The sequence below is a fragment of the Mus musculus genome, chromosome 11 (assembly GCF_000001635.26).
Source record: "Mus musculus strain C57BL/6J chromosome 11, GRCm38.p6 C57BL/6J".
Lineage (NCBI taxonomy): Eukaryota > Metazoa > Chordata > Mammalia > Rodentia > Muridae > Mus > Mus musculus.
The window spans coordinates 90,550,181-90,567,578 of NC_000077.6; the positions used below are offsets into that span (position 1 = coordinate 90,550,181).

Consider the following 17,398-nt stretch of genomic DNA (forward strand, 5'->3'; position numbering starts at 1 on the left):
TTCAAAATCTACATTCTAGTTTAGAGAGACAGAGAGTAGTTTAGGCTTAGCAGTTATGACCTCATGGCGAAGACAAGTACTAGGGACCCACAGAAGAAACCATGTCATGATTTCCTGAAGAGAGGATTTCTAGGCACATGTGCAAAGGTCCTTGGCCTGGATTGGGCTTTGTATCTTCAGAGAACATCAAGGCAGTCAGTGAGGCAGAAACAGTGAGTAGTATGGGAAAGACGGGGCAGCAGTAGATAGAATACCTGGGCACAGAGGTAACATGAATGAGGGTAGAGACAGGGTGGTTTGGAAGGCAGATCTTACAAGCAGTCACAGGCCATCAGAGGGAGCTTGGTTTCCCTCAGAGTGACTGGTGGGCTTTGAGCAGAGAAGTGATGTGAACTCACTTAAGTTTTAAGAGGGTGCATTTCACTACCCAGTTAAGAACACACTGTGTGCAAAGACACGGGTGGGAAAGAGGAGGAAGAGAATGGGGAAGGCGAACTGTGGTTGGCCAGGGTGGTTGTAGAAGAGACGGGAGATGAAGCAGTTAGAGTTCCAGCATAACTTGTGAGTAGAGCAACAGGCTAGCTCACCAACAACATGAAGTCAGCATCTACTTTATACAGACAACCATAGAATAAGATGTCAGTGTAAATCAAGTGGGTAACTAATATTTCATCTATTCTGTCTCAGTTTAGAGCATGGGTGTGATGTAGCTAAACAGTGGAAGGAGTGTTAAGTAAAAACCAAACAAAGCAAACAAAAAACCCAGAAAACAAAACAACAGCAGCAACAACATGAACAAATAAGCTAGAAGGGACTTGGAATAGGAGATAGGATGCCAGGTGCGTTTTGACTAGAGTAGAGACATCCTTATTGGGGAACAGTTTTTTGGTTGTTTGGCTGTTTTTAGAAGAGGCTGGGGAGAGAAAGGACCAGGTTCTGGAAGAAATGGAACCATGGGAAAGGCTCTGAATCCAGAACACTGGAAGACTTCTGAGAGAGTGCTTTAGAAAGGGCAGCCCGAGGGCTGAGGTCGGTGTGCAGAAAGCCCTCGACTAGCTACCCAGTGTAGTGAAAAATATAAACAATGACTAAAGCGGACTTATTAAAAAAGTTAATCTGGCAGCTGGGTGCAAAATGGAGTGGTATGAGAAGCCAGCTGCCTTCTATACCTGTCGCTCAAAGAATTTTATCCCGTCTGTTTGAAAACACTTGTCTTATCCTGTAAGGGTGACTTCAGAAACAAAAATATGGGAGCCAAAGGAGGATCTACCTAATGTCCAGTACCTGTCAGTCCAGCCCAGGTGACCAGGAAAGTGACCAATGACATACCTGGGTCAACTTCATACCAGATTGCTGCTCAGCACACAATAGGTAACAGCTAACCTACCGAGGAACTAGCCTACCTCCATCTTAGGCTTAAAAGCCATCTTAGAGTAAAAGACCTACTAGGTTCATTGCTGTCTATGATGAAATCTTTGTCAAGGATTAGGCTATGCCCCACCTGTAACCTCCACTAATATGGTTCCGTACTATCTGTTCCAGGAACTGCAATCATGTCTTTCAAAAAGTTACTAAGCATCTTGCAAGGGTGCCTGTGTTTCAGACAGGTTGTTAGGGCCGTCTAGTTAGGACTAACTGTTGTTATGCCCACGATGCATCTTTGTTTCAGGTCCTAAAAACTTGTTAGGCTTTTGTTCTGGGATATGTTACATAACCTCACCCACTTTTCTGCCGAGTTCCCCCACTTGGAGACCCCCAGCCCTTGAGCTACACATCCCTTGTTTTCCTTATGTCCAATGCGTACCTCTCAGACCTCACCCTAGGGGGAGCAGTCTGTGTACTCGGATAAAAAGGCTTGCTTTAGTTAACTTGGCCATGATGATTTGGGGCGGTGGTCTTTCTTCTCTCACCGTTGGGACTAACAACACCAGCCTTGCTCTAAGGCTGTCGAGTGAGCGAACTGCACACTGCAGAATGAGGGAAGTCTCTAGCGATCCGATCCTCCTTTCAAAGACAGGGAAGCAAAGATCAGGAAGCTTAAGAAACAAAACCATTTGTAGGTGGCGGGGCTGGGATTTGAACTCGGGTAGTTCAGATGAGTTCTGAACCTTAGTTGATGTTCTTCACTACTAGCCCATCCTATTTGGTCAACTACAGAAAATGTTCTAAAATAGCCTTTTTAGGTACCAGCATCAGCCGAGCTAGCTTAGGATGTGGTGATATCGGCAGACTCTCCAGCACATTTGAGGCCAGCCTGCTCCCCATTTTCCATTCAATAAAAAACAAAAAACAAAAAACAAAAAACAAAACAACCCTCTGAGTGAGTGAGAGGAGAGGGAGGGCAGAAATCCGCGCAGCTGCAGTGAGAATCACTAATTTGATGATTTGCCCTCTTCACACTCACTTTGTGCAGCTTTTATTCTTCTATAAAAACAGCACTTTTATTTTTGTTCAAAGAACGCTGGCTAATTAAATGAAGAGTCCGGATGGGCTTTATGCCGCTGTCCTAGTGCAGTGATGGTAATACAGTGTGAAATGCGTCTGGGTGGTAAGAGATGCAGAGGGTTTGATGCTGAATAAATTCATACCGTTCCTTTTGTAAATGTATAACTGTCAGGCTGGTGAATGTGACCCCGTGGCAGAGTTCTAGCCCAATTCCCCCTGAATGGCTGCTTAAAAGATTAGTGCATCGCAAGGATGCCTTTCTGAGGAAGCAGTAAAGAAAAGATAACAGCAGTGGGCAGGGTTTAGCCAGAGAAGATCACAGCAATTCATTTTCTCTTTGCCTCCCAGGCTGTCTTCTAATAAAGAACAGCAAAGTCTCACGTGTCAGGAACATTTTAGCCAGAACCCTCTCAGTACCACACTGAACCTGAAATCCCAATCACGACAAGTACGGCCCACATTTGCGCAGGCACTTTGTATGAGGAGGACGTCCATTCAGATTACAAAGGTAGATTTTAAAGGAAAAAACCAAAGACATAATAGCATATCAGGAAAAGCGGCCGAAACATGCTTTTAAATATTGCATAGGATAGGCAAACTCAGTTAGAAGGGAATCTGAAATATGCAGTTCAATCAGAATTTTTCCAGAGGCAACAGTGACAAAAGACCTCGGGTCCACTGCGCCTCTTTGGGGAAAAAAAAAAAAAAAAAGAAAGGTTTTTCTCCCAAGAGTTTTGCAATGAATCTTTAGGAAAGAGAAGGCCAAGTTCTTTGAGAACAATTGGGACTGATGAAAATCTCTGTAGCTGCAGATACCTCCTTGGGCTGAGCCACACTGCACTAAGACAGAGCTATAGGTCAGATAAAGGCCACTGTACTCTTTCACACACGCAGCATTTATATCCACAAAGTAACACAAAACAGAACAAACCAAACAAAAACATAGTACAAAAGAAAAGGCTTTGGATGGGTCCTAGCTAGGGCATTATCTTAGATACTCATCCCCCCCCCCATTTTCTGCTAATTAATTCTCTAAGACTCAGTGTGTTCACCTGTATAGTGGGCTCTAATAATTATAAGACCAAAATAACTCTCACAAGAAGGTTAAAGAAACTATTAATATTCTGACTATCATTCTTTTCTTTGTTTTTTTGTTGCTATTTTGGAAAAAAAATAAACATATCATTTATGCCATTACACAGCCTGACTAGATAATTTATTAAGGGATCTCTTGAGGTACTCAACTGGTAATATCGGCTGTTTGGAAATGTAATTTACACGTCTTTTTTAACAATAGAAAAAAATTACATGAAACTATCTTTTCTCTAGGTATAAGCACTTAAAGTTCCCTAGAGTGGAGGCATTAATTGCAGCTGCAAACGTGTAATTAGCTTACAAGTCCACAACAGTTACCAGCTCTGTAATTTATAAGCTAATCAGTAAATCTTTCAAATGTCAGTGGTTGACGGGAGAAAACAGCAGATTGCAAGAAGATATGTCTTAGTAATTTATGCTACCGAGCCCCAAGAATGCTTCTCTTATCAGCTTCCGACATCCACTCACTGGAAAACCTTTCTCAGTCTTAGGTCATATTTACAGTTTTCAAAAAAAGATTAAGGCTTACTGCAGGAAGAAGGCTGTTGAATGAGAATTGTTTTAAAGCAAGTTGTGGCCCATCTCCTTAATCTGTGTTTCTGAACTCATTTTTCGCTGTCTGGAAGGATGATTCTCAAAGTGCTCTGCAGATATACTCTCGAATGAACGGACAACACACCCAATAATCAGAAGGAATTTAGGGAAGACTCTAAATTCACAAAACCCTTTTGGAGAAACCCTTTTGCTGTGTAGCAAGCTCAAGCTGGACTTGAAACATACAGCACAGGTTAATCTGAAATGTGAATCGATCCTCCTGCCTCAGCCTCCCACATGCTAGGACCAAGACTAGCTCAGAGAAAACTTATTACCTGTCTCTATGCCCCACTTTTCTTCCCTATCTTCATGGGTAGTCCAGGTCTAATGCCTGTACCACTTCATTTAACCCTCCATTAAACACCATGAAATCTTTATAATGTAATTTGCAGCCATTTCTTACTTCCTCTCGTATCATCTCATCAGATACTGGATCAGCTGGCCTACTGTGATGGTCACTGAAGTGTGCTCTCCACATTTCTGAACGGTCAGTTTACTTCAGTAAACATTGGTCAGGTTCCACTTTAAGTAACAAATATGGCCCATGGTAAACTACATCCTCCCTTTCCAACTTCTCTTCTCCCCACCAAGCTTTCTACTGCCAAGTTCCAAGTTAGCATGTAGCTTTAGTACATTCAACTCTCTTCCATGATAACACAAAGATCCACAAATATATCCATACACCTCTGCATAAAATTTTAAAAATTCATTTTATGGTATTTATCAAGCAAACAAGATTATATAAAAATCTAAATTAAAATGAAGCAAATACCAAAGTTGAAAAAAATTATACTTAACTATTTGACAACTATGCTATTTTTTTGCATTAAAGATTTCAAAATTACAAATGTTTATTTATATTTCCATTTTCAACATGTATTAATACAGCAAATGCTGTCAAGGGCAGTGCAATCTTAAAGGTTCTTTCCAGCCCCACCGGGTCCTGATTTGACAATGTAGATAGCAACATGTTTGTAAAGTGTGGAGCATGGGTAATCTGTGAGTTCAGAAAACAAACTTTATTATATATGAAAAAGTACAATCTTCACTGTGCAAAGAGAAAAATGACCTCAACTTTCTGGAGGAAAATGAGGTCAATCATATTATCATTAGCTCTAATTAATCCTCCCAGGGGCTGCCAGCTTCTTCTCCTGCAGCTGCCTTGCTCTAAGAGGTGTAAAACCCAGTTCTGCCTCTCAGCACAGAAGAAAATCAGAGAGACAGTTTCCAATCTCCTTCATAAAGCGCAGTCCCGGGTCCAGCACAAGCACAAAAGTACACCACTCAGACAAGGTGTAGGATTTGATACTTTTTACAATATGAATAATAATCAGTTTAAACCATATTTAGCCATGTTTTAATCAGAACGGTTTAACCACCGTGAACATGTATGTATATGTGTATATATATTTAGTGTACTGAAGGTTGACATAAAATAGAAATGTATTTGCCAATTTTAGTTACAAGTATGCCCAAGGAGTACATCTGTAGTATTGGAAGGCTTCACTTTTTTTTTCTTGAGACAACAAAGTAGTTACTTTTAAATTTACATAATTAAAGATCCTCATCTCCAACATGAACTAGGATTCAGAGAACAGGACATGTCTACACTGTGGAAGACTGAATTGTCACCGCTTTTTTGGTGAGCATTTTGGCAATTTATATGTACAAAGCCTTTAAACTGTTCATACTAGAGGCCATGACATGGCTCCTTGCTAAAAGCATTTGCGATGCAAGCTTGCTATCTGAATTAAATTCCTAGGGAGCCACGTGGTGGAAGGAGAAAACCGACTTCTAAAAGTTGTCCTCTGATCTCTGCACATGAGCCATGGGACGTGTATATTCACATATGCATCATTTATGCACAGACCAGATGATACTAGTAAATAAAAAATATTCTTGCCATTAATCAGCCACTTCACATCTGGACTTCAGTCTACAATGAATGTATTGTTATATTATACTTTATTTTCAACGTAATATTTTTATTGATTCTCTGGGAATTTTACATCATGTGTCAGAATCACTCATTTCCTAGTCCTTTCCTGTCTGCCCTGCTACCCTTGTGACCTCCTCCAAAAGTAAAAAAAGAAAAAGAAAAAAAAAAAACCCAAGTCCAGTTTGTGTTACAGGTATACTCACTGAACCATAGTCCAACTCTCAGTGGCCTGCCCCTTAAATAGAACTGAGTCCTTCCCTTCCTGGGCCCAACCAGAAGCCATCAACTAGGGAGATCTACACTTCAGAATCTCCATTACACTTGTTAAGAGTTCTCGTTGGTGTCTTCCTATCTAGGCTGTTACTCTTTTTTTTCTTGTGTGTAGGGGTGAAGTGGGGGTAGGGGTTGTCCCTCCCTCTCAACTGTGCATCTGCAGTTGTTGATATCAGAGCAAACGTAGCCTTCTTGCTCTTCACAGTAAGTGAAGGGAGGACAGACCATGAGCCTCCTCAGAGTTTCTGGTAACAGGACTCTGACCCTGAAACCTGGCCACAGCTGCAGTAGGACGCTGGAGCCAGACAAGACCCTTGGAGGCAGCCTGATACCACAGGCATCCACACGGCTTTGGGCAGCACAGATCATGGACATCTGGAAGGCTTTCTTCATTGTCAGCATTTAAACCCTCTTTATAGATGCAGTGCAGCTCAGTGGCTACATCTTTAGACATTAAACATGGTGATTCTTCCAAACTTTAGGGCTTAAGGGGCTCCATCATTAAAAGAGATGATCAATTCTTTCAAAATAACCCTGAGGGGTTTAACTGGAATATGAATCATATTAAACTGTGTGTATGTGTGTGTGTGTGTGTGTGTGTAGCATTTTGTCTAAGATCATGAAATTCAAAGAGTATGGGGGGCCCAAAGTAGGATACAGGCTAAGGTTGTAATGAATAGATAAATAACGTAACATCTGATTTTAGCTTAAGAGGTAAACAAAATAATCACTAACATAACATATCATTGTTGAGAAAGTACTGTAAAGACGGAATAGCCCAAACAGACCTTAGGTTAGGAAAGAATTGAGTCTGCAACTAAGGGTGATACCACAAAAACAATAAACGGTTGCTACAGCAAACCATTTGGGAGGGAAAAAAAAGTATATATTCTCATCTTATACCATATGCTGACACAATACTTTCAGTATTAAATAGAGACAGGGTGGGGGCCTGGGTAAATACACATCTGAAATATGGCCAGAAATAAACAGTTGCACTGATTTTAAAAGAAAAAAAGTAAAAGTAAATCGACAACACAAAACTTTTAGTGTTTATTAAATGGGAGAAGGGGCTTTTGTACAAGTTAAATATCTCATGTTAGGGTTCCGAGAAACGGAGTCAATGTCTCCTACAGAAATAGAACTTGGGTACTTTCTCTAGCTCCTCCATTGGGGGCCCTGTGATCCATCCAATAGCTGACTGAGCATCCACTTCTGTATTTGCCACGCACTGGCAAAGCCTCACAGGAGACAGCTATATCAGGGTCCCTTCAGCAAAATCTTGCTGGCATATGCAATAGTGTCTGGGTTTTGTGGCTGATTATGGGATGGATCCCTGGGTGGGGTAGTCTCTGGATGGTCCATCCTTTTGACTTAGCTCCAAACCAAGGAGCTGAAGGGGTCTGCAACCTTATAGGTGGAACAACAATATGAACTAACCAGTACCCCCAGAGCTCATGTCTCTAGCTGCATATGTAGCAGAAGATGGTCTAGTCGGCCATCATTGGGAAGAGAGGCCCCTTAGGTCTTGCAAACTTTATATGCCCCAGGGAACACCAGGGCCAAGAAGTGGGAGTGGGTGGGTAGGGGAGTAGGGCATGGGGAGGGTATAGGGAACTTTCGGGATAACATTTGAAATGTAAATAAAGAAAATATCTAAAGAAAGAGATCTTGTATACTAATGTGAGGAAATGGGATGAAGTGTATGATAGAGGAAATTTAAAAAGCAAGAGAGGAGATGCAAGTTAGCCAAGCACCGTGTGCAGAAGCCAGTAGTGTCATTCTGCCAGACCAGCAAGTGTGTGTGTGTGTGAAACTAGGCTTGAGAAGGAGCAACAGCACAGAGAGGCAAGGGTCCCTTAGGAGCATCCATGACCATTCCCTGTGACTAGGCCATCCCACTTTTTAATGGTTCTATCAGCCGTTTAAATCTTTACCCTGAACACTGGGCTTCCAACCCAGGGACCTCTGGGGGGATAGATATACTGTAACAGTGCTGTAGCCATGGCAACACTTGGGTTTGCTAAAGCTTGCTTAAAATGCTGCATGCACTTTAGGTGAATCACTGAGTACACATGCCATTAATACCCAAGAGCTGTGAAGCAGATCTCTAGTTATTCAGGAACTCAGGCAGAGGCAATCTCTTCATATATAATGCAAAAAGACAATAAACCAATGCAGATTTCTAAACAATACTTATGTGGGGTCAGACATGACCAGGCGAGTTTTGTTTTTAACTTGTCAGCGTTTTGTGAATAAATCATTACTACGATGTCACGAGTCCCATACGACTGTAGAACTACTGAGACTATTTTTTACACAGCAAACTGCCAAGATAAGACGTTAATAGAATCAGCCGCCTTATCACTACTTCCTCCTTGAAACAACTTCCTCCTTGGATCAAATGTTCTTGTTTGTCAGTCCAACTATTATATATTGCTCCAACACTTAAAAAAAAATGTTTAGCATCTACACAGACGTCTAAAGTGTAACCTAAATGGTGCTCCCTCCATGCATTGTATGGAACCCCATCTTCACGAGTTTCTCATAGGGAAACCTCCTATAGGAAATGGTATAAAGAAACTAATTGCGGGTCTCTATGAAGAATACCATCACTTTGCTCCCAAATTCCCCAACACTGAAAATGGTGTCTAATTAAGCCAACACAATTAAAATAACTTTATAATACAGAAAAGACAGAAAAATGTCTGTCTTGGAATCCTTCTAACACCAAGATCTTTTCTATATGAAATGAGCATAACTACTTGGGAATAGGACTCTGAAATAGACAATTATATTAGTTTTCCCTGCTATGAAATATTTGAGTGGGGTGACTTGTAAAGAAGGGGTTAGTTAGTTGTTGGCGTTTTATGTTCAAAGGTTGGGAAAGTGAGATGGGCCACCTGTGAGAAGGTGAATTGGCATGGAGAGACAAAGGTCCCATAAGAACATCCAGGGCATGACCCACGATCTAAGGATCTTTCTACTTTTTAATGGTTCTATCGTGTGCTTATATTGTTACCCTGAATACCAGGCTTGCAACACAGTAGACTCTGTGGAGATACAGCAATCATACCATAGCTATAGAAACACTGAAGTTTGCTGCATGCACTGCCAGTGAATCACTAAGTACAAATGATGTCTATGCAAACACGAATGACGACTGGAACGCTGGGAAACCAGGTTTCCTGCTCCTTTTTCAAGTAAGCTTTCCTTACCTTAGGCAGTTTCTAGTGCAGAGTCTAATGGTAGTGAAAAGAGAAGTAATTTTCTCATTACACGCACACACACAAAAGAAAATTAATGCTGAAAAATAAACCTAGCTATATTTATTCCATAAGCTTCTTTAATCCCACTGCTGTCCAACATTATAAGTGCTTTATAATGGTTTTCAGATTACTTTTGTTTGTCTTGAAACGCTTGTGTCCATAAAATCTCAGCCAATGGTTACACCGTGCATGCTAATAGAATATCACAACCAGGAAGGCAACACTGGAACAATCCACCAACCTTCTTTAGAGAAAACTAGTTTTATAATGCTCTCAGAAACAAAACAAAAAGAACAATCTGTGGATCTATACAATAGTCCAGGGGAATCCCAGGGAGGTAAGCTGGATGGAAATAGACTATTATGAAAGGCAGCTTGTGTCCTTTTAAAGGACAAAAATTGTGATCAACAATAGATTAGTGGGTGTCAGGCATGAGGAGGGTAGGTGGGAGGGGGGGGGACAGTGGCCTCAAAAGGCCAGCATGAGGCATCTTTCGGTAAAAGGATTTTAGTGGGAAGCAAAAGTTACTATTCTGACATGAAGGCCATTATTACAACAGCATGCTTTTGGAGAAGAAATGTATAACAAATATATGTGTTCTTATTTTTCCTCTCTCATGAGATGGTATTTTAGAATAACTACTAGTACTGCTCAAGAAAACTATTGGACATTCAAATTGCCAAAACTGAATTAAAGATCTAGAGGCCACCCAAACATAAAAATTAGAGGTGTCATTGTTTTTTTGAAATCACAAGAAAACATAATCCCTAGAAGGGTGGGACTATAACTAGGGTTTGTTTTAGAGATATCTGACATGTTTTTAAAGTTGTCTTTCTTGCTTCATCGGACTAAGCCCCTGCCAGAGAATCCTACTGACGTGACCACCTATTTCACGCCCTTCTGAAGTCTTCAGCACAAGCTTGGTACAGGCGAGGCAACGACAACCGGACTTATCTGATCCTAGTCGAATTGCCAAGTAAACAATTCCCCTATTCCATCAGAGCAAAGACTGGTTCAGACAAGCTAAGTGTTTTGGCTCTAGAGTAGTCACCAATTCACCGTTGCCTGGGGTCATAACACTACCTTGGAAGTCAATTTAAAAACAACTTGAGTGTTGAGGGTGGGTTTTACAAAGTTGTTGATCAAAGGAAGACGCAACAGGAACGGTTCATACGTGTTGGGAGTTGTTAGAACTTGAAGGAAAAGAAAGTGACAGGTATAACTTCATGGGAAAGCATCTTCATTCTAAACAGCAGGGCTGGGCTATTCTTTGGTGCATGAAAAAAATATATATATATATAAATAAAATATAGGACCAAGAGTAAGACGTCTCATGGCAAGAAGAAAAACAAGGGACTTGAAAAAGGATGCCAATGCTTCAAAGCTTGCTCTTTATGTTCCTCCCTTCCTCGCCCTCCTTTTTTACCCATCATCCCCTTGTCCTGGTGGTTACTCAATGCTTTTTGGGTTGTCACACTAAAGGTAAAACTCGCTTCCATGACTTAAAATAGCTGAAGAACCTGTGAAATGAGAAACCATGATGCTTTTTAGGATTGGTTCAACATTTTATAGTAAGATAAGGTCCTGCAAAGAGTTAATAAAGGATCGTCCCCTATGAATTAGAGACCCCCAGAAGCCCCCGCACAACACATGCTCTTGCCATTGCTCTTGCTTGCCTACCATAATGAGCTCGTAAGTTGCCATTGCTGAAGACACACAACATACTTTGGAGGCCGTAGACGGAGAAACCGGGCTGAAACTAATCTAGGAACTCCTCCCTGTGGGTGAACATTCACAGTGCTGAAAGGCTCTGTGCAGGCAGTTTAGAGAGAAGCATCAGTGGACTTCCCTAGTGGTGGACCAGGAATGCTACAGAAGCCACCTACCAGGCAGGATGTGCCCTCTGCTACAACAGGAGCATGAGTGTCATGGGTACACGGGCTATCTGATTGGATGTGAGGCCGACTGGACAGGAGGAATTCATGTTAATTTGGTTAAACTAAATCAAACCAAACCAAACCAAAAACCATGGCTGGGGAGGCCATATGCCTTAAAAGAAACTTACTAATGCTGCTTTGTTAAATGCGCACGGTGTCAAGCTGCTGCTAAATATTTATGTTTCAATGCACAGGATAGCTTTGCTTTCAACCTCGGTTAGAGTAACTATCTTTTCCAGTGAGCAGCAGTCACTATAGAGCCTTATAACAGACCCATGAGTTGAGACCAAACAACTATTGAGTGTTCAACCCTATACAGAAGTTCTATATTAACCCTTTCAAGGCTCAGGAAATTTCTGCAGAGTAAAATTTTTTTTATTACGCATTTTCCTCAATTACATTTCCAATGCTATCCCAAAATTCGCCCCCCCTCCCCCCCCCACTCCCCTACCCACCCATTCCCATTTTTTGGCCCTGGCATTCCCCTGTACTGGGGCATATAAAGTTTGCCTGTCCAATGGGCCTCTCTTTCCAGTGATGGCCGACTAGGCCATCTTTTGATACATATGCAGCTAGAGTCAAGAGCTCCGGGGTACTGGTTAGTTCATAATGTTACACCTACAGGGTTGCAGATCTCTTTAGCTCCTTGGGTGCTTTCTCTAGCTCCTCCATTGGGGGCCCTGTGATCCATCCAATAGTTGACTGTGAGCATCCACTTCTGTGTTTGCTAGGCCCCGGCCTAGTCTCAAAAGAGACAGCTATATCACGGTCCTTGCAACAAACGCTTGCTAGTGTATGCAATGGTGTCATCGTTTGAGGGCTAATTATGGGATGGATCCCTGGATATGGCAGTCTCTAGATGGTCCATCCTTTTGTCTCAGCTCCAAACTTTGTCACTGTAACTCCTTCCATGGGTGATTGTTTCCAATTCTAAGAAGGGGTAAAGTGCCCACACTTTGGTCTTTGTTCTTCTTCAGTTTCATGTGTTTTGCAAATTGTACCTTATATCTCGCTATACTAAGTTTCTGGGCTAATATCCACTTATCAGTGAGAACATATCATTTGAGTTCTTTTGTGATTGTGTTACCTCACTCAGGATGATGCCCTCCAGGCCCAACCATTTGCCTAGGAATTTCACAAATTCGTTCTTTTTAATAGCTGAGTAGTACTCCATTGTGTAAATGTACCACATTTTCTGTATCCATTCCTCTGTTGAGGGGCATCTGGGTTCTTTACAGCTTCTGGCTATTATAAATAAGGCTGCTATGAACATAGTGGAGCATGTGTCCTTCTTACCCGTTGGGACATCTTCTGGATATATGCCCAGGAGAGGTATTGCAGGATCCTCTGGTAGAACTATGTCCAATTTTCTGAGGAACCGCCAGACTGATTTCCAGAGTGGTTGTACAAGCTTGCAATCCCACCAACAATGGAGGAGTGTTCCTCTTTCTCCACATCCTCGCCAGCATCTGCTGTCACCTGAATTTTTGATCTTAGTCATTCTGACTCGTGTGAGATGGAATCTCAGGGTTGTTTTGATTTGCATTTCTCTGATGATTAAGGATGTTGAACATTTTTTCAGGTGCTTCTCAGCCATTCGGTATTCCTCAGGTGAGAATTCTTTGTTTAGCTCTGAGCCCCACCTCTTAAGGGGGTTATTTGATTTTCTGGAGTCCACCTTCTTGAGTTCTTTATATATATTGGATATTAGTCCCCTATCTGATTTAGGATAGGTAAAGGTCCTTTCCCAATCTGTTGGTGGTCTTTTTGTCTTATTGACGGTGTCTTTTGCCTTGCAGAACCTTTGCAGTTTCATGAGGTCCCATTTGTCAATTCTCGATCTTACAGCACAAGCCATTGCTGTTCTATTCAGGAATTTTCCCCCTGTGCTCATATCTTCGAGGCTTTTCCCCACTTTCTCCTCTATAAGTTTCAGTGTCTCTGGTTTTATGTGAAGTTCCTTGATCCACTTAGATTTGACATTAGTACAAGGAGATAGGAATGGATCGATTCGCATTCTTGTACATGATAACAACCAGTTGTGCCAGCTTCATTTGTTGAAAATCTGCAGAGTAAATTTAAGAGCAGAAGGGTGGCAAAGAGTGCTGGGAACTGCTGTCTTCAGAAAATGCCATGACCGCTGCACTCACAGGGCTGCTACGGCTCCCTGTGTGAAGACTGCAGAAGGTTAAGTCAGTCAGCATCCAGGTGTGGGTGTGGGGGGTCCATGGGGTCTATCTCTAGCTAAGGAGCTACCGGCAACTGATGGCTGCTGAGGGAGGTGAAGTCATTACTCCTCAAGAGTGTGGTCACTGGCCAGCACAGGACCCCATACCCACCAAGCATGCAGTCAGCACTAATTGGGCTCAGAAGGTTACAAAAACATAAAAAAGAGGGAAAGAAAGCCAGAAGGGGCCACTGAGATGCCATGGCAATTGTGAAGGGTGGAGGTGCTGTGGTGGATGTTAGGGGTGGAGACGATCAAGGTATATACAGTACTCACATGAAGAAATGTGCACAGAATACATCAAAATATTAAGAAGAATAAAATTAGGATATTCTAAGGACAAAAAATTGACTAGAACTATGACTAGGACAGGAAAAGAGACTAAGTGTATATTTTACAAAGATACTTGGAATGCAATATTTTTTTCAACATTTAAAAACTGAGCAATAGTGAAACACTTTGTAAGTGTTCAGTGAATTTTCTAGAAAGTTCTTTTAACAATCAGTAAATAATCAATTGGCTAAGTTGTTTTTTATTTTTATTCTATTTTATTTTTTTACTTTGTTTTATTAGATATTTTCTTTACTTACATTTCAAATGTTATCCCCTTTCCTAGATTTCCCTCCGAAAACCCTCTATCCCCTTCCCCCTCCCCCTGCTCACCAACCCATCCACTCCTACTTCCTGGCCCTGGCATCCCCCTATACTGGGGCACATAACCTTCACAGGACCAAGGGCCTCTCCTCCCACTGATGACCGACTTGGCCATCCTCTGCTACATATACAGTTAGAGCCATGAGTCCCACCATGTGTTTTCTTTGGTTGGTGGTTTAGTCCCAGGGAGCTCTGGGGGTACTGGTTAGTTCATATTGTTATTCCTCCTATGGGTCTGCAAACCCCTTCAGCTCCTTGGGTACTTTCTCTAGCTCCTTCTTTGGGGACCCTGTGCTGTGAACATCCACTTCTTTATTTGTCAGGTACTGGCAGAGCCTCTCAGGAGACAGCTTTATCAGGCTCCTGTCAGCAAGCTCTTGCTGGTATATGCAATAGTGTCTGGTTTTGGTTGTTGTTTATGGGATGGATCCCCAGGTGGGGCAGTTTCTGTATGGTCATTCCTTCAGTCTCTGCTTCACACTTTGTCTCTGTAACTCCATGCCCCATACTGGTAGCCATGGCAGCTGGAAATTTCCATTATGATAAAATGATAAACTATTTTGTATGTATAAACAAAGTTCTTTAATTATGTCACAAAGGCCCACACACCTTGAAACTCTTTAACAATATCAGCAATCAACATAATTAAAATATGCAAACAAATTGCATTTCTATAGTTTCAGGTACAAGATATAACAAGAGAGAATTTCTGACTGAGATTTCATTAACATTTATCTCAAAAATCTCCCAAATTTTGATGAAATGTTAGTTTTAAGCCCGAAAAAAAACCCCTCAAATGTTTAGAATAGATGTCTAAAAGAAAAATTTCAGCTAAATAATGAAAAACAAGTTTTATTATAGCAGATGGCATTCCAGATTTGTTAGAGGAAGACATTGAATTTATTGATGTTTTTAAACAAGAGTTTTATTATTTTATTACACCATAAGATACATACATATGGTAAAAATCCTACCAACTTGTGCTTAGCTTTCTGATGTTCACTGTGTAAAAACTGCTATGGGCACAGTTTCGGCCCCATCATACAGTAATCAAAAACAAAACAATGGGGCAATTTACATTTTTCTCATTAATATCACACTGCATATGAATGAACTGGTGTGCATTAAACTTTTAAGGGGAAATATGACTTCTGAAGTAATGCCCCTGAAAGTTGTAACAATACAACCATACCTAGTTTATATTTTTGTCATATGTATCAAGAGGTAAATCATACTTATTTATAAGTGTTACACCAATTGGTTTCAAAATTAAAACGATATTGAAATATGTTTTGTGGCTGATACTACTTAGGGCTATGATCAGTGTATGTAATTCCCTTGAAAAGAAATACTGTATATCCTTAAATAAATGTAGCCATGAAAAGATGTAGTATTCTAAAAAACTTAGTTTTGTGAACATGGATACAAATATTAAGAAACTTTGTTACTTAATTCAGTTTTAAGAAACTCCCCCCCCCCCCCCCAGACAGGGTTTCTCTGTATAGCCCTGGATGTCCTGGAACTCACTCTGTAGACCAAGCTGGACTCGAACTCAGAAATTCACCTGCCTCTGCCTCCCAAGTGCTGGGATTAAAGGCATGTGCCACCACCACCTGGCAAGAAACTTTTTTTTTTAAGTCTAGAGAAATTCGGGCATGTGAATCTATATGTTCACATAAATTTTATTATATTTAAAGACAGATTCAATATTTCCAATTAAAATTCAATACAACATGATGTTCTAAAAGTATGAATATTATTGTGAAGATACAGTGCAAAAATATAAAATATCTCATGAATATTAAAATTTTAATATTGTTACATGCCAAAATATTTTGAATGTAATAGGTTAAATGTATTTAATCTTATTATTTCTTTCTGCTACTACAAAATTTAACAATTCATAAGTGCCTTTTACATTTCTATTGGACAGTGCTATAATACAGTCTTAAATTACCTTTCATTTGCTGTTCAATTTCTTCTGAATCTAATGTTAAATTAATCTTTTAGTTTTCCTCTTTCCCTTCCTTACTTCCCCAAACATTTGAGCACCTTGTCTGTGGCAGCCGTTGCTGAAATCAGTGGTAGCTATCCCCTCCATTTTAAGATGTGATGAGCCAAAGATGTTAGTAATACTCAAAACCCTTCCGGCCACAGTGAGGGGAGCTGGCAGGGTGATGGTGCAGGAAAAACTGAGAAAGGGCTGGGAAACCATGGTGGGTGGGGTGGAGGTGAGGTCAGTGGGGGCAGGTAGAGTGTGAGGATCCAGGCAAGTGTCAGATCATGTAGACCTGATTGTCCACTTTGACATTTACTTGGGGCATCCATTAGTTGGATTGTTGGCTTTTCATATATATATGTCCTTCAGAATTTTATGTTATGTTTTCAAAAGGATAGTTATAGGTAAGTGTTCAGATTGAACAGTGCCAGGGTGGGGCAAGGGCAGCAGTGTGATATGGAAGGGAGCTGACAATATCAGGAAGATAATGTTATCAGGAAGATAATGTTAGCTTGGGCCAGTGAGGGCAGTGGTAAAGACTGATAAACAATGTAGTTGTAACTAAGGTTGAAAAAGCACTCATCTGACCCCCAATTCTGTAGGGTCATCAAGGTAGATGTGGCATGAAAGAGAATGTGATCAGATTAAGGGTGTAGGAAAGTGTTCATTTTTCTCATTTGCCAAATACTATTTGGGGCAGGTCATCATTGAACTATAATTTTGACATTTCAATTGCCTACATTTTTTGGCCTCAAAATTTCAACTTAAATGTCATTTCCTGTCTTCTTTATCTCCATGTTTCTATCATGTTCCTGGCTTTTTAGTGATTATGGTCATGATATTGCAAGAATACGTAACCACTGTTTTCCATGTGTGCTAACCAACGTTAAGACACTTAAACTCCGAAGTTCTATGCATCAATTATAGGAAAGACATTAGTATTTTATCAGTCACAAAGATACAAAC

The 17,398-nt window shown here is 40.9% G+C and overlaps 1 protein-coding gene across 8 annotated transcripts in view; it reads right to left on the reverse strand.

Moving 5' to 3' along the window:
* Positions 1 to 17,398, reverse strand: part of Stxbp4 (syntaxin binding protein 4) — a 161,645-nt gene that overhangs the window by 73,689 nt on the left and 70,558 nt on the right. Inside the window, exon 13 of one of the 8 annotated variants that reach the window (XM_006532739.4) lies at positions 1,832 to 2,004. The exons of 6 other annotated variants lie outside the window; for them this stretch is intronic. In XM_006532739.4, coding sequence (XP_006532802.1) covers positions 1,939 to 2,004 — 66 coding nt within the window. In that variant the 3' untranslated portion in view covers positions 1,832 to 1,938. Of the gene's footprint in view, positions 1 to 1,831; positions 2,005 to 7,375; positions 13,731 to 17,398 lie in introns of those variants that run through there. One more of the 8 variants, XM_006532740.4, reaches the window with a different exon arrangement.